General features: G+C 51.4%; 10 protein-coding genes across 10 annotated transcripts; 5 read left to right on the top strand and 5 right to left on the bottom strand.

The window, feature by feature from the left end:
* Positions 1-286: 286 nt before the first annotated feature.
* On the top strand, positions 287-1,399 carry AAFC00_006897 (uncharacterized protein; the record flags this gene model as incomplete). Its single annotated transcript, XM_069348379.1, has 4 exons — positions 287-363; positions 422-658; positions 714-835; positions 882-1,399. The coding sequence occupies 4 exons, from the start codon at positions 287-289 to the stop codon at positions 1,397-1,399; spliced, it is 954 nt and encodes a 317-aa protein (XP_069199797.1).
* A 540-nt stretch (positions 1,400-1,939) lies between these two features.
* On the top strand, positions 1,940-3,026 carry AAFC00_006896 (uncharacterized protein; the record flags this gene model as incomplete). Its single annotated transcript, XM_069346918.1, has 4 exons — positions 1,940-1,956; positions 2,014-2,055; positions 2,179-2,296; positions 2,382-3,026. 4 exons carry the CDS (start codon positions 1,940-1,942, stop codon positions 3,024-3,026), a joined length of 822 nt encoding a protein of 273 aa, XP_069199796.1.
* Positions 3,027-4,061: 1,035 nt separating this feature from the next.
* On the bottom strand, positions 4,062-9,094 carry AAFC00_006895 (uncharacterized protein; the record flags this gene model as incomplete). Its single annotated transcript, XM_069346917.1, has 5 exons — positions 4,062-7,159; positions 7,211-8,064; positions 8,148-8,456; positions 8,506-8,629; positions 8,680-9,094. The coding sequence occupies 5 exons, from the start codon at positions 9,092-9,094 to the stop codon at positions 4,062-4,064; spliced, it is 4,800 nt and encodes a 1,599-aa protein (XP_069199795.1).
* A 2,017-nt stretch (positions 9,095-11,111) lies between these two features.
* Positions 11,112-11,579, bottom strand: AAFC00_006894 (uncharacterized protein; the record flags this gene model as incomplete). Its single annotated transcript, XM_069346916.1, has 1 exon — positions 11,112-11,579. One exon carries the CDS (start codon positions 11,577-11,579, stop codon positions 11,112-11,114), a length of 468 nt encoding a protein of 155 aa, XP_069199794.1.
* A 1,642-nt stretch (positions 11,580-13,221) lies between these two features.
* Positions 13,222-14,394, bottom strand: AAFC00_006893 (uncharacterized protein; the record flags this gene model as incomplete). Its single annotated transcript, XM_069348378.1, has 2 exons — positions 13,222-14,159; positions 14,253-14,394. 2 exons carry the CDS (start codon positions 14,392-14,394, stop codon positions 13,222-13,224), a joined length of 1,080 nt encoding a protein of 359 aa, XP_069199793.1.
* A 1,091-nt stretch (positions 14,395-15,485) lies between these two features.
* AAFC00_006892 (uncharacterized protein) lies at positions 15,486-16,793 on the top strand (the record flags this gene model as incomplete). Its single annotated transcript, XM_069346914.1, has 2 exons — positions 15,486-15,749; positions 15,804-16,793. 2 exons carry the CDS (start codon positions 15,486-15,488, stop codon positions 16,791-16,793), a joined length of 1,254 nt encoding a protein of 417 aa, XP_069199792.1.
* Positions 16,794-18,178: 1,385 nt separating this feature from the next.
* On the bottom strand, positions 18,179-19,407 carry AAFC00_006891 (uncharacterized protein; the record flags this gene model as incomplete). Its single annotated transcript, XM_069346913.1, has 3 exons — positions 18,179-18,559; positions 18,609-19,131; positions 19,190-19,407. The coding sequence occupies 3 exons, from the start codon at positions 19,405-19,407 to the stop codon at positions 18,179-18,181; spliced, it is 1,122 nt and encodes a 373-aa protein (XP_069199791.1).
* Positions 19,408-19,823: 416 nt separating this feature from the next.
* AAFC00_006890 (uncharacterized protein) lies at positions 19,824-20,809 on the top strand (the record flags this gene model as incomplete). The annotated part of the gene is made up of 3 exons (XM_069346912.1): positions 19,824-19,973; positions 20,040-20,514; positions 20,565-20,809. The coding sequence occupies 3 exons, from the start codon at positions 19,824-19,826 to the stop codon at positions 20,807-20,809; spliced, it is 870 nt and encodes a 289-aa protein (XP_069199790.1).
* A 298-nt stretch (positions 20,810-21,107) lies between these two features.
* On the bottom strand, positions 21,108-21,970 carry AAFC00_006889 (uncharacterized protein; the record flags this gene model as incomplete). Its single annotated transcript, XM_069346911.1, has 3 exons — positions 21,108-21,406; positions 21,461-21,853; positions 21,913-21,970. The coding sequence occupies 3 exons, from the start codon at positions 21,968-21,970 to the stop codon at positions 21,108-21,110; spliced, it is 750 nt and encodes a 249-aa protein (XP_069199789.1).
* A 995-nt stretch (positions 21,971-22,965) lies between these two features.
* AAFC00_006888 (uncharacterized protein) lies at positions 22,966-23,699 on the top strand (the record flags this gene model as incomplete). The annotated part of the gene is made up of 2 exons (XM_069346910.1): positions 22,966-23,013; positions 23,067-23,699. The coding sequence occupies 2 exons, from the start codon at positions 22,966-22,968 to the stop codon at positions 23,697-23,699; spliced, it is 681 nt and encodes a 226-aa protein (XP_069199788.1).
* Between the last annotated feature and the right edge of the window lie 721 nt (positions 23,700-24,420).

The following is a 24,420-nucleotide window of genomic DNA, read 5'->3' as shown; positions in this document are numbered from 1 at the left end:
CTCGTCATAAACAATTCGGATCACCAACATGCGTCAATTAAACGAAGTTAAGGTTTCCTCTACCTAGGTACTCTGTGGATCAATCCTCTCGATAGACTACCTAGATACCTGACAAATACTCGTTGGGCACGTAAACGAGGAAAGAGCAGCCCAGCCATGATACCCGCGTGGCCGAGCTATCGACACCTGTAGATCACTCATCCAGTGCTTTGTTTACAGCACTCCGCTTGCGTCTGATCCAGACCTGTCTACTCACCAGACTCAAAAAACATATCGAGATTTCACAATGGACTTCAACCTGCGCTGCAATTCCCTCAAGTGTCGTGTTTCCCTGAACGACAGAGCGGTAGTCACAACATGCAGGTTCGACTGATCGTTATATCCTGTAAGAAGCATCTGACGATTCTCACTTCACCTACAGTCACATCTTCTGCGTAGCCTGCGCAGACTCGCTGTCCCTCTCGGATCCAAGGGTCAACATCCGAACATGTCCGGCGTGCGAAACTCAATTGTCTAACCCGGACGATGCTGTCGTCACGCAGCTGAATCCAACCGAGGACTATAAGACCAGTGTTCTCAGCGGACTGAGCCCTGGATTGATCATGGAGTGTGCGAGCAGGGGGTTGGCTTTCTTTCAATACCAGACCACCCAGGAGATGTACGTTGGCGTCTCGTCTGCTCAAGATTGATGGGTTTGTCATTAACCATGTTAGAATGTATCAGGACTACATGGCCAAAAGCCTGACGGACAAATATGCGGCCTTGAGCGCTCAGATGGATAGTGTTATCAATGAAGCAAATGCTGAGATAACGTCGTTGCGAGACAGCTTGTCAAGTTTGTGCACGTCTTTCTCGTGGTGGCTTCGTCGCTGACGGTGTAGGTTTGCACATCGACAAGAAGAACCTACAGCGGAAGAATCAGGAGCTCGCGAATGCCTTTCGGGAGAAGAGCAGGGCTCAAGAACGTCTGCAGGGATTGTATCAGAAGCTGAAGAGTCAACAAAGCGCTCACCTGATCCAGCACGCCGCTGCAGACGATGTTGATACCGTGATCCACTCTATCAATGGCGCAGACTTTGTCGACGACCTACATGTTGGCTCATTACCCCAGCGGACCTCTGTAGCACAGGCCAAGATATACAACTTGCCCCCAGTGTATGATCATGCTCGAGCAGGAAGTTCTGGCAGTGGTGGTAGTAAAAAAGGTCAGAGCAGTATCCGACATAATGTAGCCAACACCGGAGGAGTGCCGCGTATGTATATCGTCAACGTCCCACCTTCAATTCAGAACCTGACTTGCAACAGAGAATCGGGGGATAGCAGAGATGCCGATGCAGCGCATGAAGCCGCCGCCGCTTGCAACTTATGCAGGAAGGGCGACTGGACTAGTATTCGATGATGGATTCGGAACCACTGTTGGGCGACTGCACCAGATGACTCCGAATCGCCAATCATTGGGAACCTTGGACCACAATACATCTGGTTATCAGGATATAAGAAATTATAGGTCAGGAGGCAGCGCAGAGGCGGTTAGGGGACATAGTGGACACTTTTCGCGTCAGATGTGAGCAGAACCCTGGCACATTGTTGGCCAGTCAGACAGAGTTAGTACGATTTGAGGCTTCGTTACTTTCGCGTGCATTGTGATACTGAAAGAGAATTGTGTATAGGCCCATTGTATAGGGATGTGGGTCGAAGACTAGTCCTCGTGCTGAGAGTGAGGATCAATGGAACAAGGTGTATAGACAAGCGGGATCAAAGAATCTAGGACCACAGAGAGGGTCGGCCCGAGAAAGTCGGAGGGGCAGAGCCGAAGTGGGATGTGATTCATCGAATCGCCCCCATGTTATCATTGTTGTATTTACACTATAATCATCCCATTGCATACGTTTCGAGTAATTAGTGAGATATTTGTATATACCAAAGGAGCACTAGCAAGATGGAGTCACCGAACAAGTATGTGCAAGATAGCCCAAACATCAGGATAGATCCTGCACTAACGCAACATTGCAGACTCCCAGCGATTCGAGCATGCCTCTTCGACATGGATGGTCTGTCAGTACTTTCGAAACCCAACGATTTGAACTGATTTCCGAGACAATTTTCTGTTCAAAGAAAGAAGGAAACAACATAAAAAAAACAAGAAACACGTTGTTAATTGAAAAAGGAACAAAACAGTCTGATCGACTCCGAGGACATGTACACGATATGTACCAACGAAGTGCTGCGCGAATACGGAAAGCCTGATCTACCGTGGAACATCAAGGCGCAATTACAGGGACGACCTGGCCCCGAGGTATGTTGATCCTCTACCTTCGAGAAAACACCTTCGAGAAATCAAGGCGAGAAGAGCAAAGCTGACCATGTGGTGTCTACAACAGTCCGGACGCATCTTCCTCGAATGGGCCCAACTCCCCATCACGCAAGACGAACTGATGGAGAAGATCACTATATCGCAGCAGAAATACTTCCCGACGACGCAGCCGCTACCAGGCGTCGTGTCGCTGCTGCAGACGCTGCACCGCGCGCCCGGCGTACACATTGCGCTGGCGACATCGTCGAACAAGAACAACTTCAAGCTCAAGACGACGCACCTGACGCATCACTTCGAGGTGTTCGAGCAGCGGCATCGCGTGCTGGGCGACGACGAGAGAGTGCCCAAGGGACGAGGCAAGCCTGCGCCGGAGATATATCTCGTCGCGCTCGAGACGATCAATGCTCGGATCCGCGACGAGGGCAAGGAGCCCGAGATCAAGCCTTGTGAATGCTTGGTGTTCGAGGACAGCGTGCCGGGCGTTGAGGCTGGCCGACGCGCTGGCATGCAGGTCGTTTGGTGCCCGCACCCTGGTCTGCTGAATGAGTACAAGGGTCGCGAGGACGAGGTTCTCGCTGGCACGAGCATCATGAATCAGTATGGTAGCAGCAGTGGTGGACATGAGATACCCGGAAAGATCGGTGATGGGTATGCGAGGTTGCATGCGACACTCGAGAACTTTCCTTACGCGGACTATGGCATCGCGGTGTAGACTTGGTGGTGGGTGTGTCGCCTAGACTATAGAGATCTGGTATGAAATTGGACATAAAATAAAATGTTTCAGAAGCACTTATCAAGGATTGTTCGATTGATTGGACGAGTTGCGCATGTCCATTATGAGATCACCGTGCCTTAGTATCGCAATTGACCCTCATCGTCGTGTATAAAACCTCAGACACTTAGCAATTACAATCCACGTTGTTCAGCATCTACCATGTACGGAGTACAAAACCTTTAGGATCCAGGTACAGGATGGCTCAATGCACAGCAAACAGACAAAAAGAGTCACCACCACCATAGTTCCGCACAGATCTCCCCACCAGACAGCTCGTGTAGTCCAGCACCGCCATCCCATGGGCTCGGTTGCTCTGCCCGATTGCTCGGCTGAAGCGATGTCCGAGCGGGCTCAAGGTCGCGCGCAGCAAATGTCGTGAGTTACCTGCACGAGTGGGCGACCACCATGGGATTCGAACCGGGCACAAGTACCTGGATTGGGAAAGGGGAGGCGAAGCGGAGAAGTGGGGATTCCTCGACTTGAGCCGTTACAGCTGAGTAAGCACTTCTTTTGGAAATAGAAGTAGTATCAATATGTGATAATCTTCAGGAGGTGCTCTGCGCCATTGTTATCGTGGTATTTGTGTTTCATGACCCAGTCGGCCGCTCATGCTTCCTGTGGAAGGCGCATAGCGTAAGAATGAATGAATCAATCAATCAATCATGACCCAGTCGTCGTTTCAGTCGCTTTACTCAGGTAGATATAGGATGCCGTCGACCACGTTGTGTCGCAATAACATGGACAACGGTCTGTCAAGTACGCTACGATTACAAGACTCGTACAGCTATGCTTGTGTATATTATATATGATTCAATCTGAGAACAAATGCATGAGAACCAAAACAAGAAAGAAGACACATGCGGAAACGATTCAATCGACGAATGAAGGATAGAAAAAAAACGGGCGCTCTAGATGTTACAAACAAACTTGCTCAATCACACCAAGAAGCGCACGCACGAGACACACCGCCTCCTATATCATATTATGTGGCTGATATACACCCTTCTGTAAAGTCTCAGGAGGCATGTTAGCGCGTATGTCCTTGGGAGGGCGACTCGCCTGCGATCCAGGCCCGCCATTCTGAATTACATTTGTTTCGACACCAGAAATGGGTTGTTGGTACGCATTATTATCGGAAAGCTGGATCCCTGCAGTAGCAGCAGCTGCTGCATAACCATTGTATGGCTGTCTGGTTCTAGATGCGCTTCCGCGACGACTGCTGGCCGACTGCGGCAAGACGGTGTCGTATGGCATGGGCTTGTACGCATCAACCGCAGACGACGGCTTCGTGCCTGGCCGACTCGTACTGCGCATTCGATCCGTGACGTTCCGCAGGCGAGATCCCAGACCTTCGCTGACGCTGTTGCGGCCGCGACGATGACCGCTTGTCATGGCTGTGGGAGAAGTGGTTGCAGCGCGTTGGTGTTCCATCATTGGTGCGACATCGACGATCATTGGCGCGTCTTCCTCGATGGCAATATCGATGACGCCAAGGTTGTTGGTGGTGCTTGCGTTCGTCGACTCTGCTAGAATATAGGAAGGCGGTGGCGGCGGTGGTGGTGGAGGTGGTGGTGGGGGTGGAGCCATTGATGTCGCAAGATGCTTTAGTTCTGGCAGGACGACCTCATCGTCTTCGTCGGCTTCTACGAAGACCACATTCGTTTCATGTAACGTCTCAGCTATACTGGCTTCGACTGACTGTGGACCTTGCGTATGCGAGAATTGATCGTCTGGCTGCGAAGTGTGTCGGCTATGCCCTTGCGACAGCGATGGACGACGCTTTGATGGAGACCGCTTCGACGGAGAAGGGAACGCCCCCTTGTAGGCAGGATATGCAAGACTTGCTTCTGCAGTCCTGTCACTTCGCTCCAGAGGCACAGACGCTGCTCGCTGCAACGGGCTTGAGACATTGAGTGAGAAGACCGTGTTTGGGAGCAGTGGAGCTATCCCATCAGATCCGGCTTGGTGGTCACGGGTCTCTAGCGTGTCAGGCATGGGCGGCAGACTTTCGCCGCTCGAATCCTTGCTCAGATAATAAGGGTTCCTCATGACGCGAGGGGTCGCAGGTAATCCTATGTTTGCTGGAGGGCCAGAGGATGGTGTCTGGCGAGGAGGATATCGCATCATGTCGTGGGGATCGGCCGTGTGGCTTCGTGCGTGTAATGCGGCCGACATTGGAGGAAGGAATGACTGTGGAGCGTCTCCCAACTCTGTATGGAATCGCTGTGGCAGTGAAGGACGTCTGTCCGTAAGTTCTCCGGGAAGCGGAATCACTGGGGCAGAAGGACGCCTGGCGAGTGATGCTCTGCGTTCCTCTAGCTCCTTTGCCGCCAGACGTTTCCTGAGTAGACTTCCCTGATCGCGTGGTCCGTCGTTAGGCCTCTCGACATCTGTATGTGGCTCTTCCCGTGGCAAACGCAATCCTCTTCCGCTGCTAGTTTCGGAACCACTCCATTCGGGTGTCTTGTCTGTGGGCTGTGATCCCAGCGATGAGCGAGACTTCCCCCCTTGATTGATGCGTTCACCAAACTCTTGTTGATCATTATCGTACCCAATTCGCTCGTCAGGTGCGTGTCGCTCGGACGTAACCTCGATATTAAACAGCTCCCCTTTTCTAGTCGCTTCTTCTCTTGCTATCCTGTCAGAGTCCTGCTGCTGCATGGCTCTTGTCGCAGCGGCTACCTCTTCTGGAGACATTGGTACAGGAGACGAAGGCGAGCCTTTGGCAGGACGAATATACCGTTTTCCGGGCCTCCCTCTGCTCTCAGTCCGCTCATGCTGATGATTTGTACCCTGTTTATCGCGCTTAGACTCATGTACATGAGCTTGCTCGTGGTTATCAATTTGTTTCCGATCATGCGCATCATATGCTGCATAAGCAGGGTGGTCACTGCTCTCAGTGGCAGGATCACTTCCATTATATGTTGACGCACTGGGTGCTAGATAAGCTGTATCGTACACTTGAACTTGCAATGTTACAGGAAGCCGCTCACGGGAGCCATTCCTTGACTTGGTATCATCCTTGAGGCGAGTGAAGACGTCGTGAGCCGGCGACGGTAGTCGATCAGCATTACTCAACTTTCGGCGTGAGCTAGTAGGCCCCAATGACCCAACACTGTGATTATGTTCAGTCGAGCTTAGTGATGGCGCTCTTCGACGATGGCTTTGTGCCAGATCATTTTGCACCTCTATCGGGAGTGCAGGAGTTCCGTCTCGTGCGGCAGTGATTGGTGTCGCTGAAGGTGTCCGACCCTTCTGTCTTTCTGACCGTGGAAGTCCTTTCCTCGCATATCCTCGAGGTGTAGCAGTTCTTGCCGAGGAAGGGTCTCGTTCTCTGCTGTGGGATGTTCCTCGCCATGGCGCCGCTGCCGCTGGGGTCAGAGCAGACTCAGCGATGGGAGTCACACCGGGCCCCAGCAAGGCAGACATTGGGCCATGTCGGGTGTTCGGTGGAAGCGTCGTTGCTTTGTTGCCGAAATTTGTGATTAATTTCAAGGACGCATTCTTGGACTTCAGGCGATCCGATGCAGTAGCTGATGGTGGCGACAAGGGTGTTCGCACTGATTGACCGGGAAACTGTTCGTTCTGTGCTGCGAAGACAAAATCTTGCGCGCGAGGTGAAAACCAAGGTTCTGAGCTCTCAACACTTGTACACGAAAAGCAGCGAACAGCAAGCTCGGGTTGACTTTGTGCAACGAGTATCTCGCCCCACTTTCGAACAAGATATGACTGTCTCTGCCAATCAGACGGAAACACCAGGCAGGTCAATAGAACGGCTTCCATATAGTGGTTGCGAGATACGTAGACCTCGATGGCGTCGTTCTCTTCCCCGAGCCCAAGTAAGATTGCTACTGCAGGATGTACGTCACCTTTCTCAAGCAGGCGGTGTACAAAGGCTTCTCCGACTTTCTTCTGCGATGCATGTCCCATAGCACTAAGTGCAAGGAGCATCCAATCAGCCGATGTCATTGACTCAGACCCAACCATAGATGCCATGGAGTCGGCACCGAGATCGCCGAGCCACTGTGCAAGCAGTACTGCTGCTGTCGATCCAGGAGGATGTCGGGAGCCTGTAGCAGTCAATATATAATATCATCGATCACATGCGGGGGAGAGCTTACATTCATCCCGAATCAGCAGTTCGATATCATCATTCCAGCCGAACACCACACTCAACATTTCGCGCCTCAGTACATCTGGCGTACGAGACAATTGCCCATAGTGTGGAGTTCTGAACGGAACACTCGAGAGGCGGGCTTTCACGTATGGAAATATGTCAATAACAGACGGCTGATACACTTCGTCTGGGCTACGGAGGACTTCTTTGCGGAGACCCGAGGATCGATAACGGGACGATGTGAACGAAGATGTCGACCGAACCGACATGCTTTCTCGCTTTGGATGATTTGTTGATCGTCCGAACGAGAACTCGGTTCCGTCATTAGCCGAAGCATTCGACGCCCGCGAAGATGGGGCCTTGTCATAACGGTACGAAGGTGCACGATGACCTCCGTCAGAGGATCGGCTGGAGGCGACTGATGATGCCCTGCTTGAAACAGGGCTCAGGGGTCCTACATGGTCACGACGTTCGTCTTCTAGTTGGTCCATCTCCTTGACAATCCGCTGAAGCGGCGACATCGCCACGCCCTCGCCCTCGCTAGTATCAGCGTCCGAGAAAACGATAGGAATCGATGCTAGATCTGACAATGTAGGTATCGCCTCTATTCGTTGGTCTTTTTGTTCTTCGATTGAATCTGGAGGCGATGGAGGCGAGTTTGCTGGCGCATGTTGCACGTTGATGACCTGCGCTGGTCTCTTTCCAGGAGTGATGTCGTATTGTTGCACGGTATCGTTCTTCGCTACTGTGAAAAGGGTTGAAGTAGGTCCACAGTTGGCAATGCCGACAACATCGCGCATAGTTGGTATGGTCTCGCATGTTACGTTTTTGGTGCGAACATCCCACACTCGGGTTTCACTGCAAAGCGTTAGCATAGAAGTATATATGACTGCACTGTCACACAGCCATAATTATAGCGACAAGATCAAATATCTACTCACCCTCCAGAGTGCTGCACGATACGCCCAAGTTTGGACCAAGCAAACCAGCATGCTCCGGGTTCCTTGGTGGCATCTGATCTGTTCAGAACTCTGATGATATTAGGCGAATCACCATTCGCAACCTTTGGGATACTCCAGACCTTGAGACTGCCGTCAGCAGTCTGAGTGGCCAACATATCAGATTTTTGTCTCGAAGCAGAACCATGCCAAGCTAACCCGAGTACTCGGGAGGGTGCGCTCGAGGCATTCAAAGAATGTACCATGGTAAATGGCTGCAAGGTCGCGATCAGAATAGATCCATTCAAATAGCTATTCCCTGTTTAGCAATATCTCAAGTGCCATTCCTCAAGAAGCTTACCCTATAGCAAAGGTTCGATTGTCCGCAACAGGTGCAATAGCAGTTATTGGGTCATAGATTGTTCGGGCGGAAACATGTTCAGAGGTGGTCGGCTCAAACAGTATAACGTTCCCCTGAACATTGCCTACGCTTGTCAGCACTTGTATGATACACGTGAACTTGTGATCAACCCACCAAATGCAATGTTACCATTGCGCATCCATGTCGCAACCTTGATCTCTTCATACGCCGCAAAGCGTGCAATCTCATCACCTGTAATTATATCCCAAACGATGGCAGTATGTCCTGTATCATAGCTCACAGCAAACCTCCCGGCGCCTCCTTCGCTGACGGTATCCGCTGCGATCCATTTCACATCTTCTCGGTGTCTGTCAAATCTGCGCGCTAGAGCTAAAGTGTCGTGGTGTAGACACAAAACGATATTGCACTGCGCGTAAAGAAAGTACGCCGCGGTCGCCGCACATGGCTTTAGTGATCCTGCGTTGCGTTCGGCGGTCGACCCTGATAGCGGGGATATTGTAGCAGCGCCTTTCGAGAACTCCGAGGTGGACGACCTGGATCTGTGGCTTGATACATGACTAGATGACATGTTCTGCTTCACTTTGCGAGTCAGAATATGTAGTCACACGATCCGTCCACGGAACTGTTGAGGAATCCTCCCAAGTCATACCTTCCCCGCCTATGATCAAGACAGATTGCCAAACGAGGTAGCCGCGATAGCACGCCGACACAGTGTAGTGCTGAAGTTGGTGAAACTGGCGCGCACCGGCAAAGCGAGCTTACTTGAGTAACTTACACCGCACTCCTACGACAGGAAAGCGATCCAAGACTGCTGTTCCCGTGCGAAGGACCCCTTGTCAAAGACTGGGATATCCTGCAGCTCGATTTATGCATGCAGCCGAATATGTGAGCAAGTTTTATGATCTGGTGCTGGAACACATGCGGAGGATTGGTTTTTTTTGCTTGCTGGTGGGAGAGGTTTATATGTGAATGAGGAAAAGAGATTATGGAATAATTTCGATATATCAATCCAGATGCAGGTAATGGAGATGGGAAAGGGATAATGTCAGCTCGCTTGTCTCGATATGAAAATCATCTCCTATGTAACCTTGTAGCGACCAGAGATATAGCGTCTCGAACGAGTGCAATAAGTGCTGATGAGCAAAGCCTATGACTTGGCGAAGAGAGATATCGACTATATCATTCGTCCGACCTACTCGTGAGCGGCAGTGTAGCGGGCGGCAATCGCTGGTGCTACTACGGATCTGGCCCTGGAGCCCATCAAGGGATCCCATCCCAACCACGAGCGCCCATACAATGCACGGCTCGTGGTAATCTACAACATGAAGAGAGAGCGAACAGGTTTGGAAAACACCATATGGGCAGGCTTAGTATAGGGATGCTGCATGAGAGCTGCATGGAGTCAGGGTCTGAGGTCGAAAAATAAGGTCCTCCTACGCCCCGATTGGCCTCCTCGACTTACGCTAGCTGTCTTGCAAGCGCCCTCGCACATCTCGTCACGTCTGCGATAAGTAAGTTAATGCAGTACTACTCACGTTAACGAAGTCCTCCCAATGTCATTTGAAGAATAAAAGTAGATTGAACCCCCTATGCGGAGGTCAGCACATTGTGGGCTTTCGTTGATTCTACGATTGGGAATAGCAAACAAAGAGAGGGTCTGACGCTTCAATCAGAAGCGTGTGATGGGCTTCCATGGATCCACATTATCGGGGATAGTACGAAGACGCTCTTTCCCCCTTGCTTCCTGTCATGCAGCAGCGGTCACGAGGATTCGGCCATTTGAGCGGGGTGGCGACTGGATGTCGATACCTGCCACAGATTTCTAGTCATCTACACGTACAGCACAGCAGCTCCGGGCGGTGCCTGCGTCTAACGAACCACAATCGCGATGGACTCAGGAGTTGGGTGATCATGCGTCAAGATCACGTAGGGCTGCTTTTACGGTGTCCGACTTTCGCGCTGTGCACTGCATGCTGCGGTCGAACTCTGTGAGTACCTTACATTCGCTTACTCGTTCTTTCTAACTCGAAGCGGTGAACAAGATGAAGTGTAGTGAATGATGAAATAACAATCGTTGCATTCTTGAACTAATCTAGGGAATAATGATAAGAGGGTATCTTTGACGAATAATATAAAGCTTCATGCGCCACCAATGTGTAGATTGCCCCAATAGGGCGCACGGATATGCGTGCGGAATGACTTGGTTGTGGAGACATAAGTCTCAACATGCACGTCGCGGCAGTGCAACGTTCCAGGCTGTGAGCCTGACACTGACTTGACTCAAAGGCATGAGCACTCTCATGTGCTAGCACAACACCATGCTCGCAGAACGCTTCGTGCGTATTCATGACAATCGTTTCCGATTTCAAACCGTGACTTGAGGCTCCAGACCCCTCACCCTCAGCCCCCTGCACGCCTTGTGACAGCCAGATCAGCGCGTCGTGGAGTGTATTCGTGGATGCTCCAGGCATTGAACGAACACGTCAGGATTGGGGTGGCTGGAAGGACTTCAACAATAGCCGCCGGTCCAGTAGCTCGAGGTCAACTCGTATGACGCTAAAAGTACACCAAAATTGTGCGAGATTCTAGTCTGCACTGCAGCCAGATGGCATCGAAGACAGAGAAGCTCTACCATTCATCCTGGTGTTACGGCCCTGGATGGGAATAGCGATTGGCCTCTTGTAGGTCGATGGGGGTGCATGTCCTTGAGCTCGAGCTTGGGCAAGCCATGCCTCGGCGCCTCTGGGAGGAGCAGGCGCTTCATCCAGATATGGCACTTGCTCGTCACCAAATAGTTCGGCATCACTGAAGTAAGAGCTTGGCGCACTGCGCTGCAAGCATGAGGATCCATAAGGAGATGGTCCAGAAGAGGCGGTCGAAGCAGTGCTCGCCACGGAGAAGTTGCTCGTGCTTGAAGAGTAAGACGAGGCCTCGAAAGAAGTTGTTGTATCAGATCTCGCTCTCGAGATGGGGTTGAAGCCAATCTGAATAGGTTGCGAAGGGCTAGAGGAGCAAGATGCAGGCGAGGAACCTGAGCTAGCGGAGAAAACCATATTGGAGTGCATCGTGAAGTGCGTCGCTGCAAGGCGAAAAGGCAGTAATAGCTGGCGCCGAAATTGCTGAGATAAGGGCTATAGACATTCGAATAGCAAGATGCTCGATTCGGGGTGAATGTCTGTCTAATGTGAGGACTGGCTGGACCAGCAGACCTAGAGGTCACGAGCAAGGGCTAGTTATCAGGTGGATCTTGAAGGCTGACTGCTGATGGGGGAGTTCCACCCCCAATCAACAGGGGACGGGCGTATATATGGCAAGTCGAAGTGAACATGGTAGGCGAACACTCGGTGTGGGACACCCGTGGGTCCCGCTGCTAATCTTGAAGTGAGATCGACACCAAGGTGGTAGTTAGCGGAACGAGCTTTTTTAAAAAACGCTCGGGCGCAATACGGCACGAAGGGCCACCGTTAATCTTGGCCTATCCTCAAACCAAACGTCCGAGCTGTGACCCTTGAAGGGGGCCAACCATAGCGCAGCCAGATATTTGCGCTGTTACATGCGATAATGCGAAAATATGGGCCGCTGTCAGCATGACTCGACTTGCGACATGTTGTTTGTTGATGTGTCGCAACCACAACTCTCCAATGGAATATAGGCACATAGGGTGAAAAGGGGGTGAGGCCTAACACTCTCGGGTGGGAGATCCCCTTTCACCAGATCAGGACTTTTTGACGTCGTCGTCGAGATCATCCCTTTTTCGCATTCGCTGTCTGCTGCATAGCGTCTATCACTGACGGTAGTGGATGCTGGCTCAATAACAACTCAACCATCATTGCTAATCTCCCATGTCGACCATGGTGGAGTCCTCCTGTAACAGACTTAGCTATGACAGCACAAGGATCGGAAGGAGTCGGGCTACAGCGTGATTTGTGAACGACACGGACTTTCCGACGCGCTTTCGTGTGATGGGTCGGCTGTCGCAGACAAAGCCAGCAAGCGAGCATCCACAATTCCACAATTACTGCATACCGGACCCAGTATTTTCTCCGCAGCTTTGAGCAAAAAAGGCCAGATATGTAAGAATAACCCTCACATCCATGGGTCGGACCCATTGCCAGAAGCGGTTAACTATGTCATGATTTACATTAAGATGCAATTTTGTCCATCTCACCCTCCCAAGATATCCAAAGACGTCATTCGCTCTTCACATGCACGGATGGCGCACCCATGTGGGCCGCAAAAAATTGCCGACCTACCGTAAAAGAAGGTGGTTCGCAATGGAGTTAGCGGGCAAAGGCGGTGGCAGGAAATCCGGCATAACACCGTCTAGGCCACCGTCATTGCAATTAATTATGGACATTGAGGGAGCAGCCCTGCGCTAGAGGATTTACGCTCACAGATACGAGCGCAAATACTGGCCGAGGATTCTTTCTTTAGATCCATTTGCTCACCTCTGCTCGTGTGATAAGACAATGTCACGAAGGCATTGCACTTCAATAACGGTAACGTCGTATTTTGGCTGGGAGATTGCGCTATTATCACGGTTGGGTTCTGTAATGAAGATACCCCGTAGTCCATGGTTACAGCATCAGGAGTTGACGTTTGGAGAGTCATGTCTCGGTGGTTTCATCACTTGTTTTCGTTGTTTCGCAGTTTCGCCATAACGATAACAACATCTCGGACTTTGGCTCGGACGCTCTAACAAATCCAGCAGCGCTCATGATTGAACTTCAGGGTTTCGTTGCCCCAAGACCACCAGTCTGCGATAAGATATCTTGCAAATACCTCCAAGGTCCTCCCATTCGAATGTCTGGGCATCAACGGGTCAATCAACTCCTTCAAGCACGGCTTTCTTGAATGCAGGTCTGGCACTCCAGCAATGACTCGTCTCCTGATGCTTTGACTGTCGCTGTCATCGTTGGGTTGTTCGCGCGGTTGCTTGCGCCCCAATAATAGGACTTCATAGGGCTTCCTCCATAGTGCATTGAGCGGTGAGACCGGAACTCCCGAGCGAGTGGTTTTAACCCACAGCCACTCTTCTTCAAGAGTGACTCCCCAGCTTTCGAAAAATCCATCTTCGCCGAGCACGAGATTCCTGACCGCGGGCTTATTCGTGATCCAAACAGCTATAAGGCCATTGTCGGCAAGCAGAACATCGATGTCCATGTCGAAAACCATTTGGCGTATGTCCCACATGGTAGGTGCAGTGACATAGCCAGACCGCCGGGCTCGTGATACCGACGAGTTCGGCCAGGGCGGATCAATCACTATGCATTCGAAGCGAGAAGCAGTCTGTTCGCTTCGTGCTTGTTTTCGAACCGCAGTGTGGAAAGGCATCGACAGTGCGCAATCAGCATGATAGAAAGAAGCTCCAGGGGGAATGATGAAGTTGGTTGGTTTGTATTCACTCGATGATACTTGCAGTTTCCGAGGGTGTCGAGCAGAGTTGGAGATATGATGGTCCCAAGGCTCAGTGATCTCGTGACAATGACAACTATCTTTGGAGGAATGTTGATGCTCGCAGTCTTCTTGATCAACTTCCTTGACCCAGCGTAGGTTCAACTGCTTCACTTGAGGCGCTTTTTCCTCTGCGGCGGCAAGATGCTTCAGAATGGTCGGCAAGTCGACTTCATCATCTGTATTCACAGCATGATAATGCTCTGAAGCTTCTGGAGACTCCCGTTGACCAAGTCTAGCGCTGCGGTCTGATGAGTCGTTGTGCACCTCACTTGCTTTGCGTTTCGTCCCACTGAGGCTTGGCTGATAGGCAATCGCGCGAGGCAAACACCAGTCTTGATGATGATTGCTCTGAAGTTTTAAGAGGGCCTGGGAAATGACATCTGTGTACAGCTGATCAAATTCAGTGCCCATTTTAGCCTTTAACTTCTCGTAGGCGGCTTTTGATTTTGGTTCATTGGAAGTGAAGGGCTTGTCCAGGGGCTCGCATGAACGCAGCGTGCGCTGACATGGTCGCTCTGGAATGCCTTGAGCGGCAGCAATGGACTGCGGGATATCGATCAGAGTTATATTATCATCCTGCCACAGTATACACGACGGCACTTTTTGCCTTTCTGTAATCGCGGGAGGTGGCTCGGACAGACCTGACGGAGAAGCCATGGACTAAAAGAAGGCAATCTGCGACGGCCCATTCGAAATGCACACAGACTCCGTGAATGGAAGTCCCACCCCCGTCTTCACAGGATGGACAGGGTCAGAATCTCAAGTACATTGCTCGAGAAGGCTGAGAGCAGCTACTGACCATCAGCGATGTACTCCTGCCACGACAACTCCGCGTCTGTGTGGTCTATATCACTACTGTATGATCAATTATTGTCCAAAGGCAAGCATGAGCATTTAAATTATAGAAGATGGCTAGGCGAACCAATGAAAAAGCATCGGAGAAGCTGACCACCGGTGGACCGTGAACGACTCGACATCCGGAACGACGAAGACTTCGGAAGGGCTAAAGCAGCGGTGATAGCCTCGGCTTTAGAAGGACGCATCTAAGGAATTAAGAGTTTCTTTAATTCCAACTTGGTACAGTGCAGCGAGTATCGAGTATTACTGTAAGTACCTTACTGTAGAATCGTGCCTCAGAACGACCCCACGGGCAAACGTGACGATATACAGTGCATTTCGAGGTACCTGACCTACTTCCAGACCATCTCCTACCCCACCTATACATTTCTGCACTCTTTTCATAAGGAACATTCTTGTATTTCACTGTGTCAGTCTGTCCACATCGTTGCCCCGGTCTAAAGCACCAACATCATCATTATTGCTGTCGTCCTCCGCATTATTACCTCATTCCTACCACCCGCCTCCACACCTTCCTAGCGCAAGACACAATTCACATCGAAAGTCTGTCAAGTCTTGTTTGCCTGGGCTCTATACTACCAGGAGGGGGGAAATCGTAGCTCGGGTCCTGGATGTCCTAGGACAACAGTAGGCGATTATCGTAGATGCCCGCGAGCATCGTCATTGGCAATAATGCCCAGGACAGTGGCATGAACAGCCACAGCAACAGCAACCAGAACATGACCAGTACGACGACATCACCGAGTCGGGAGATTGAAAAATCATCCGTCTTCTCCACTCATCATGCATCCTCATCGTCTTCTTCTTCATCGCGGGCGCCGGAGCTTGAGACGAGACAGGTCGTCGATAAACAGTCCTGGAATTATGTTATGCGAAGTGGTCTTGCTGGTGGACTAGCAGGTTGTGCTGTATGATCTCTCTGCTATGATTGCTTATTTTCAAGTATTGACTGATTCACGCAGGCCAAAACCGCGGTCGGCCCTCTAGATCGGGTCAAGATCTTGTTCCAGGCCTCGAACCCCCAATTTGCAAAATACACTGGCTCCTGGTTCGGAGTGATAAAAGCCATGCGCGACATTTACTCGACAGAAGGACCGAGGGGCTTGTTTCGGGGGCATTCCGCGACTTTACTGCGTATCTTTCCTTATGCTGGCATCAAGTTCTTAGCCTACGAGCAGGTTCGCGCATTCCTCATCCCCGACAAGACGCAAGAGACCTCAGTGCGTCGATTCTTCAGTGGCAGTCTGGCCGGCACGGTATCTGTCTTCTGCACCTATCCACTCGAGCTCATCCGAGTGCGGCTGGCCTTTGAGACGAAGACGAAACAACGCGCATCGCTAGTCGACATATGCCGAATCATCTACCACGAACGGCCGCCGACGGTAGCAGTAAACCACACCGCGCCGGTAGACATCTCATCCCCGACTCGCGCCGTGGCAAACACGTTGACCGCAACATCACAAACCCTCGCGAAAGTGACGCCGACCTCAGGGCTAGCAAACTTCTTCCGCGGCTTCGCTCCCACGCTCTGCGGCATGCTGCCCTACGCCGGCTCCTCCTTCCTCACCCACGACACAGCAGGCGACCTGATGCGTCACCCGCGAATAGCAAAATACACGACCCTCCCGGAATCACAGTCATCCACGCCTCGAAACCCCAACAAGCCCGTCCCGCTACGCTCATGGGCGGAGCTCGCAACCGGCGGCCTCGCAGGCTTCGTGTCGCAGACCCTGTCGTACCCGCTAGAAGTCATCCGGCGGCGCATGCAAGTCGGCGGCGTGGTTGGCGACGGCCACAGACTGACCATGGGCGAGGTCGCGGGCACAATATACAGACAGGCCGGGCCGAAGGGGTTTTTCGTCGGCTTGGGCATTGGTTATGTCAAGGTCATCCCCATGGTCGCGGTCAGTTTCTATGTCTATGAGAGGGCGAAGCTGTGGCTTGGTATATAGATGGGACATGGATACCTCACTTGAGGGGGGATGTTTTTCTGCATCTTCTGATGCTGATACTGCTGCTGTTGCTGCTGTTGCTATCGATGCTGCTGGTGCTATGCGTGTGTAACGTGATCGCCTGCATGTGGTTTGCCATCTTGGTGAACTGATGATATCAACTCGAATAGAAGAGAAGAACAAGAGAAAGAAGAAGAGACGGGAGAAAGAAAAGAAAAGAACAACTTATCACCTCATCTCTTATCCCACTCTGCCTCATCTATGAATGGACAGATCCGAAAACCACCCAGGATACAGAGATACAAAGATTCATGCTAAACGAGCATTAATCCCCAAGTATTTCTATTGTGTACACAAGAGTTATACCTGTCACATAAGAGGACTAGGGTAGCACAGCGCAAAGAAAACCTTTCGATTCTCCAAAAGTTCATTTTAGTTGCGCAGTTGATTCCTACAGATTGTCTGTCGATGGTCCTCAATCACAAGACAGGGTCCCTCTTGGAAACGTTAAAAACATGTCATTGCGATTTCTTTCAATGCTTGCTTTCTGATAGGCGATAAGTGAAGAGGTGTTCCACTGGTGATGTGAACGGAGAAGCGTCACGGTCTGCTGAGTGATGGAGGTCTAGGATATATCCTGCTCCCCTGTTTTCCCTTTGACGTCTTTGGATGACTAAGGTGGTTCAGATACTGAGCCGGGATTGAGTTGCTTATCCTCTTCCTTCCATTCTTCTTTCTCTTCCGTTTCCTTCCTATACTCTCTGCTTATCGCGATACAATACGATACAATGCAACATCATGCGTCTTTGACAGCCAAATCCCCCTTCTCCCGCCTGAGTTTTTATTCGCGTGGGGGCTCCAAGCCAGATATACATCCTTCAATCAATCAATCATCTTTCGTAAGCCCAGCTTACGAGTGTCCTTTGTGGGGAGATATGCGAAGACGGAGTTGATCGGTGAAGAGTCAAGGATGAAGGTGTATGTCCATCCCATCAACCGCTCTATCCCGATGCACAGTGATATCAATTGGTGGAAATAGCCGGATCAGCTACGGATGGAAGTGAGGTCTGATGTCGTGATTCTCCGTGGCCATGAAGTTTGAGTCGCGGCTGTGAGGCGCGTGGCAGTGAGACGAGCTTCAATCACGGTGAAGCTGTGTGAGGACAAGGCGGTCACGGGAAGTCCGGTTGCTGTGGTTGGCCAGAAGACTTGATATGTGTAAACTTTTTTCATCGTCGTACGACTCTCATTGATGGTGGCCTGATATTCAAGCAATCTCGACACAAGCCGTTCTGTGCACTTCGATTTGAGGGTCCTGTGAAGAAAGAGTCCAAGGCACGGCACGGTATGATACGATCTTTCGTGCTGGTCTGATCGAAACCGAATCATCGTCGCGAGAAGAAAAAGGCATTGCCCTGAGTGTCCTTGCGTATGCCAGTGCTGTAGTCCCTAGTCGGGTCGAATTCCTCCCAGGTGCTCGCGGGATATATGTGCTTGTTCTTTTCGTACCAACGGCGGTCGACTACTTTTGTCAGTGACGCGGGTGTGTCGAACCCCTCAAGTTCAGCATCAGGAACAGTGGGTGGTTGAGCGGATGCCGCTTTGGCAGCTGCCTGGGTAGATGGATCGGGTACAGACAGGCCACCGGGCGTAGAGGCGACCCCTGTGTCTGCGGGACTGGCGGCGGTGGGCTCTGCTGAGTATGGAAACAGGACGCCGTCGTAGCCGATTGTTTTGTTCAGCATGAAATGGTAGAACTCGTAGTGCTGGTTTGGGTCAGTCGCTGAGCCAAGGCGAAAGAAGGAGTCAACTCACGTGTGGTATGATGAGATCACCTCTCACAAGCATCAGATCGTCGACGCTTACGCGCGCCCATTCCTTTCTGCTGCGGTCGCTGTTGGACACTTCGGCGCCGACCTTGCGCGCGCGATCCAGGAACAGCCAGACGAGATCGCCCTTCTTCATGCGACAAGCGCCGCCTGGGTAATCTTTTCCTGCATAGAAAACAAACGGAATCATGAAGTCGGTCGCCTTGACGCGCTCTTGCATGAGAAGGAAAGCCTTGCGCAACTGCTCCTTTGCTTGCGTCTCCCGCAGCAAGGCGCTCTTGCTCATAGACTTGGCCTGGAATCCCACGTTCGTGTTTGCTGCGAGTCGCTTCTTGGTAGGGACATCGGACTCGGCCTCAGAAGTGGGAGTTGCAGCAGTAGCACCAGGAGACTCTGACTGGTCTCTGCTACTGTCCGGCGGTGCTACCTCACTCTCATCTTGGCCATGGTCGAAGGAGAGAGCGCCCTTTTTGACAGTCTTGCGTTTCTTCTTTTTGAACACTGGGTTTCTGAACTTGGCCGATTAGCCTCTTTCTGCACGTGATAGTGGATGAAATGGCAAATTACATTGAACCTCCGCTGCCTGACGGTGCACCAAGCTCGACGTCGATTGCTTCTGCGCGTCGTTTGCGAAAGTCGTCGAGATGAACAAGACCGACCGTTTGCGACTTGAGCAAGTCCTCGGCGGCTGTGTTCTGCGATACAAAGCGTGCATTCGGGGTCGAGTTGCCCGATGAGGCCGCGCTCACCGCGTTGTTGTTGTTGTTGCTGTTGTTCGATGTCATGTCGTCTTACTTATTTGATTTTACAGTACATCGATTCAAGGGAATGACACGAGTGGGTCGTGAGCCACTTTTGAAGCCAATGTTGATGTTATGCGCTGATGTATGTCGAGTTCAGACTCGCAATTGGGGTGAGTCTGCGATTCTATCTCTGGAATTCGAGGCTCACGTGCGATCCGAGGGAGACATCCAGAGACAAGTACATGTCATAATCGAATGAACAAAGTAAGATAAGTTGAAGTTGTACCATCAGGTACAGTAGAGTAGATCAAACGCACTGATATCTCACTTTACTGTAATTGGCGAAACGACGTCACGCTCTGTTGTCAATCCACCAACTAAAGTCGACCAGCTCCACATTCTTACTCGCATACTGTACCGTATACCGCTCTATACCACAACCTTAGAAGAAGGTCAGCATGACTTCGGATGACTATCCGTCCGATGATGACGCGAGTTTCACATCCGCAAAGTCACGGCACCACGCCGACGACAACGATGACAATAAGAAAGACCAAGTAGACTCTTCGCCCGCTCAAGACACAAAGTTCTCTCCAGAAGAGGAAGCAGTAGGTCAATAAGCCATATAGTGTTCTCCTTTTCTGCTCTGGTCGCTGAGGTTGGTATCACCACAGAAGCTGCTCGCCGAGTCAAGCGAGCTGAAGCAGTCCGGAAATGCCCTCTTCGCACATGGATCTTATAGTGAAGCGATCCAGACCTACGACCGCGCCCTGGCCGCGTGTCCGAACTATCTAGAATACGACATCGCCGTGCTGCAGTCGAATATAGCCGCCTGTCACATCAAGTTGCAGGAGTGGAAGGAGGCCATAGACAGTGCGTCCAAGAGTATAGATGCGCTCGAGAGGATAGACCCGTTGCCTAAACCTGCGCCGAAGCAGCAGGACCCTCGCTCGGCCACGGCGACGCAGCAACCCAGCAGTCATGCCGTAGAGGAGGTCGACGATAAGACTGCCGAGAAGATCGAGGCTTTGGCCAAGAGTGGCAAGTCGAGAGAAGATGTGCAGAAGATCCGGGTCAAGGCGTTCTTGAGGAGAGCAAGAGCCAGATCAGAGACCGGAGGTTGGGCTTCCCTTCAAGGCGCATACGAGGGTTTGTCTGACTTCTTTCTAGACTTTCAATATATACTAACACAATAATAGACTACTCATACCTCCAGACAGTACCCAATCTGTCACCTCTCGACCGAAAGACGGTGCGAACTTCGATACAAGAAATATCACCCAAATTAGATGATGCCAAACAAAAGGAGATGGCCGAGATGATGTCAAAGCTGAAAGGTCTCGGGAACAGTCTTTTAAAACCTTTCGGGTTGAACACGGACAACTTCCAATTCGTCAAGGATGAGAGAACAGGAGGATACAACATGAATTTCGATCAAAAATAATATAACATCCATGTGAAGATCATGTGGCATCTACTGCATGCATCCACTTCCGGGCCGTAGACGGACACTATCTCCACTGGCCGAGTAAAGGAGGTCGTCAAGCTTGATGATAACATCAGGGCGCCGTGTGGTAGTCTTAGAATAGGTACTTTTGCTATTTCGTTGACCGTCGTATGGCTTCTGGAGCATTGTGATGCGCTTCCTGGTCATGTGGAGCGAGGCGTCGTATGCTGCGCAGACAGGAGTGGAAAGAATTTCCGCCTGGGGCCCTTGGAATCATATGGTTCGGGAAGCGAGTTTACTCGACCTCTTCGATCTTGCTCGACTTGCCGGCCTCTGCCTCCTTTTTCTCGCCCTCGAGCTCCGGCATGTCTTCATCGTCCTCGTCATCCGACTCGCCCTCTCCAGCACCGCCCATGCCGCCCATGTTTCCGAGCATGCTGCTCATGTCGCCCATGTTTGAGAAGTCGGGCATGCCACCTGCACCGCCGAGCTTGGAAAAGTCGATGCCACCGAAACCTTCGGCACCACCGCCCATACCTCCCATGCCGCCCATACCAGGCATACCTCCAGCGCCTGCGCCTGCACCGCCCATTCCTAGGATCATGTTAGCTCATGGACTGATCCTCAACGGGGACTTTTGGCACTTACCACCCATTCTGCTCATGTAGTCCTCGTCATCGGGAACGGCATCTTGCTCGTCCTCGTCGACCCACTTGTCGAAGTCGGTCTTGAGGAAGTGAACCTTGCCCTTCTCCTTCAGCAGACGCGGCCAGAACTCCTCGTTGAGCTCCTTCTTCCTCAATACAAGCTCGAGGGAGCGCGAGTTGTGATGCGTCTTCGATTCCTTGGGGTCAATCTCGGCAAAGAAGTCCAGCTTGACGTGGTAGGTGGCTTTGCGAGTGGTCGAGTATCCGGTGAAGTCGAGGTAGGTCGGTTGGATATCAAGCTTGAGCTGGTCGGCAGGCACATCCGGTACGACGATGGTCAGGAAAACGTAGTTTCGCTCAGCATCGGAGCTGGAAGAACGCTGGGCCCAAGTGACTGAGAAACTGTCAGCTAGAGAGTTTCTCTAATTTGTCCATGTCCAGGGCCTTTCATACCCTCAGGAACGATCTCCTTGTGACCCTTGGTGTCGGTGGTATTCGTGGGCTGTTCCATGTTTGTAATTGCGCGGGGTTTGCAGATTATTGGAGGTGTCAAGTGAAGACGACGAAGTCGACCAAGGAATATAAAAGCTTTGGAGCTAATGAGAGGCAGCTGATTGCAAGTTCGTTAGTTGATGATGGACTAGAGGTGCATTCGGTAGAAAGTGCAAGAAGCGCATGGAAAATAAGGCAAGAGCGCTGCCAGCGATGATGTATGTGTTCAGATCAACGAATCCAACAAGCAATCGAAAGGGAAGACAGGCAAGACGTTGATGGGTATCAAAACACGAAGACACTCCGCTCTCACTTACCAATGACGCGATGGAAGAGACACTGAACAATGTTCTGTTCATACAGTCAAGTTCAAGTACAAAGGCTAGACGTGATGGAAAAGGTCCCTAATGGCAGCTTCAGGTTGCGCCGCTTACTTGGAGCCCGCACCTGCCACATGCTGCCCACTTTCACAAGCACTCCCACCCACAGCCCCGCCGTGATTGTGATTGGCGACGTCAGAGTCTGATCCTTGTGCATTTCACTAATCGTACATATATCTCTATCTTGTCACGGGTCGAGGCGTCTGATGCATATCAAGTGTATGGCTCTCTCACGTGTACTGTGTTGCATGTTGCATCTTCAAGGTGAGGTCTGTAGGATTAATATGTTTCATCGCATCCAGAGTGCCAAGTGTCATTGCCTGGGTATTGTTTTGATGTGATGTCTGGCCTCCGAAGGAAGTCTGATAAGGCGATCGATAGAGCGCTGCCCTCTCCACACTCGACAGCCCTGGTGTAGATTACTTGTAGCTTCATTGATTGACACCCTGGAGGCTACGACATACTACTCCATACAGTGCCACATACTTTGCTCATTTGCAGTTTCCTGATTGCATAGTTCTCGATTTCCCACCTCTTGCGGCACAGTTTGACCTTCTAGCGCGCCCAATCAAGCAAGTCACGAGTGTGGAGCGACGGTCTCGGTCATGAACGTGGCTGGGACGCTGCTGTCGATATGCAATCCGTGAAGACCTTCCTCTGGGGGCCAACGCCCGAGGAGCAGGTTAGCCCATGCCTTCGTTATGTATGCCTCATGTACACATCTGATAAACGCAGAAAAGAAAATGCAACACTCTAGTGCGACAGAATGCCCGCAAACTAGATCGCGAGATCAACAATGTCAAGATATTGGAGAACAAAACCAAGAATCTTATCCAACAGGCTGCCAAACGAGCGCAACGTAATCCGTCCCAGGCCAAGTCTGCCGCTCAGGAAACGAGGGCCTTTGCTAGAGAACTCATCAAGATGCGCAAGCATGGTGCGCGACTGACAACGAGTAAGGCCCAACTTCAGAGTGTCGGTATGCAGATCAACGAAGCTTTCTCCGTGCGCAAGATCGAGGGCAGCATCAAAGCTAGCGTTGGTATCATGAAGGACGTCAACACCCTCGTGCGCTTGCCGGAGTTGACGGGCACGATGAGAGAGCTGAGCATGGAGCTTACCAAAGCCGGAATCATCGAGGAGATGGTGGGCGACAGCTTGCCGGACGACAACCTGTTGGAAGATGAAGACGAGGAAGCCGAGTCCGAGGTTGATAAGATTCTGGGCGAGGTGCTCAAGGACAAGATGCCTGCCGCCGCTACTCCAGACGACATTCCTCCCGTCCAAGCAGAGCCCGTCGAGGAAGAGGAGGATCAGGAAGAACTCCTCGCGCAGATGCGGGGACGTCTCGAAGCATTGAAGAGTTGATGGTCTCGCAATCTTCAACATGCATGGGAATGTGCGATTTCGTTCGAGAGCTACGTATATCTTGGATTACACACATTGGAGTCCGGAGTTTCACCAAGGGTCACTGCAGGAGTGTTCTTGCTTGTACAGGAGATGGCAGGTTTAGATATCTAGGCCCTTTGCGATATGACTTTTGCATCCATCAGGAAAACAATTCAACAGTCGACATATACCAGTCGCCGGTTTTTGTACCACTGCATCACTATAGCACTATGAACCAGGGAGCACGGTCGGCAAATCGACATTTCGCCTTCTCGTCAGCACGCGGGTGGATGGTAGATGCACTTGGTTCCAGCATCGACCTCAACCCAAGCGGCACATTATATCGGTTTGTCTGTCGTACCTATAGTCTGCGGTCTGAGAGGTGGATATAATTTTAGTGCCCGTGGTGTTAACACAGTATTGCAGCCACAAGATGCGCTGCGCGACTAGACTTCTTGGCGTTTGTGACGATGAAGCAGCGTGCAGCTTCAAGGCAGCCAGGCTCCAGGTATCTAGTACCTCATCAAAGTACCCGTGCATGCCCTGAGCTTCTAAGGTTAGCACAAAAGACGCGGAAGGAACGTTGTCGCTCTCGCTCAAGCTCAGCCTCCATCTCTGCTTTGCGAACTGCTCCTTTTCCCATCATCTCCATCATAATACCGCCATCGTCCTTTTTCTTCCAACATACTTGAGAAGAAAA

Source organism: Neodothiora populina, assembly GCF_041146345.1.
Source record: "Neodothiora populina strain CPC 39397 chromosome Unknown canker_contig_8, whole genome shotgun sequence".
Classification (NCBI taxonomy): Eukaryota; Fungi; Ascomycota; class Dothideomycetes; order Dothideales; family Dothioraceae; genus Neodothiora; species Neodothiora populina.
This window is presented reverse-complemented; position numbering and strand designations above follow the sequence as displayed.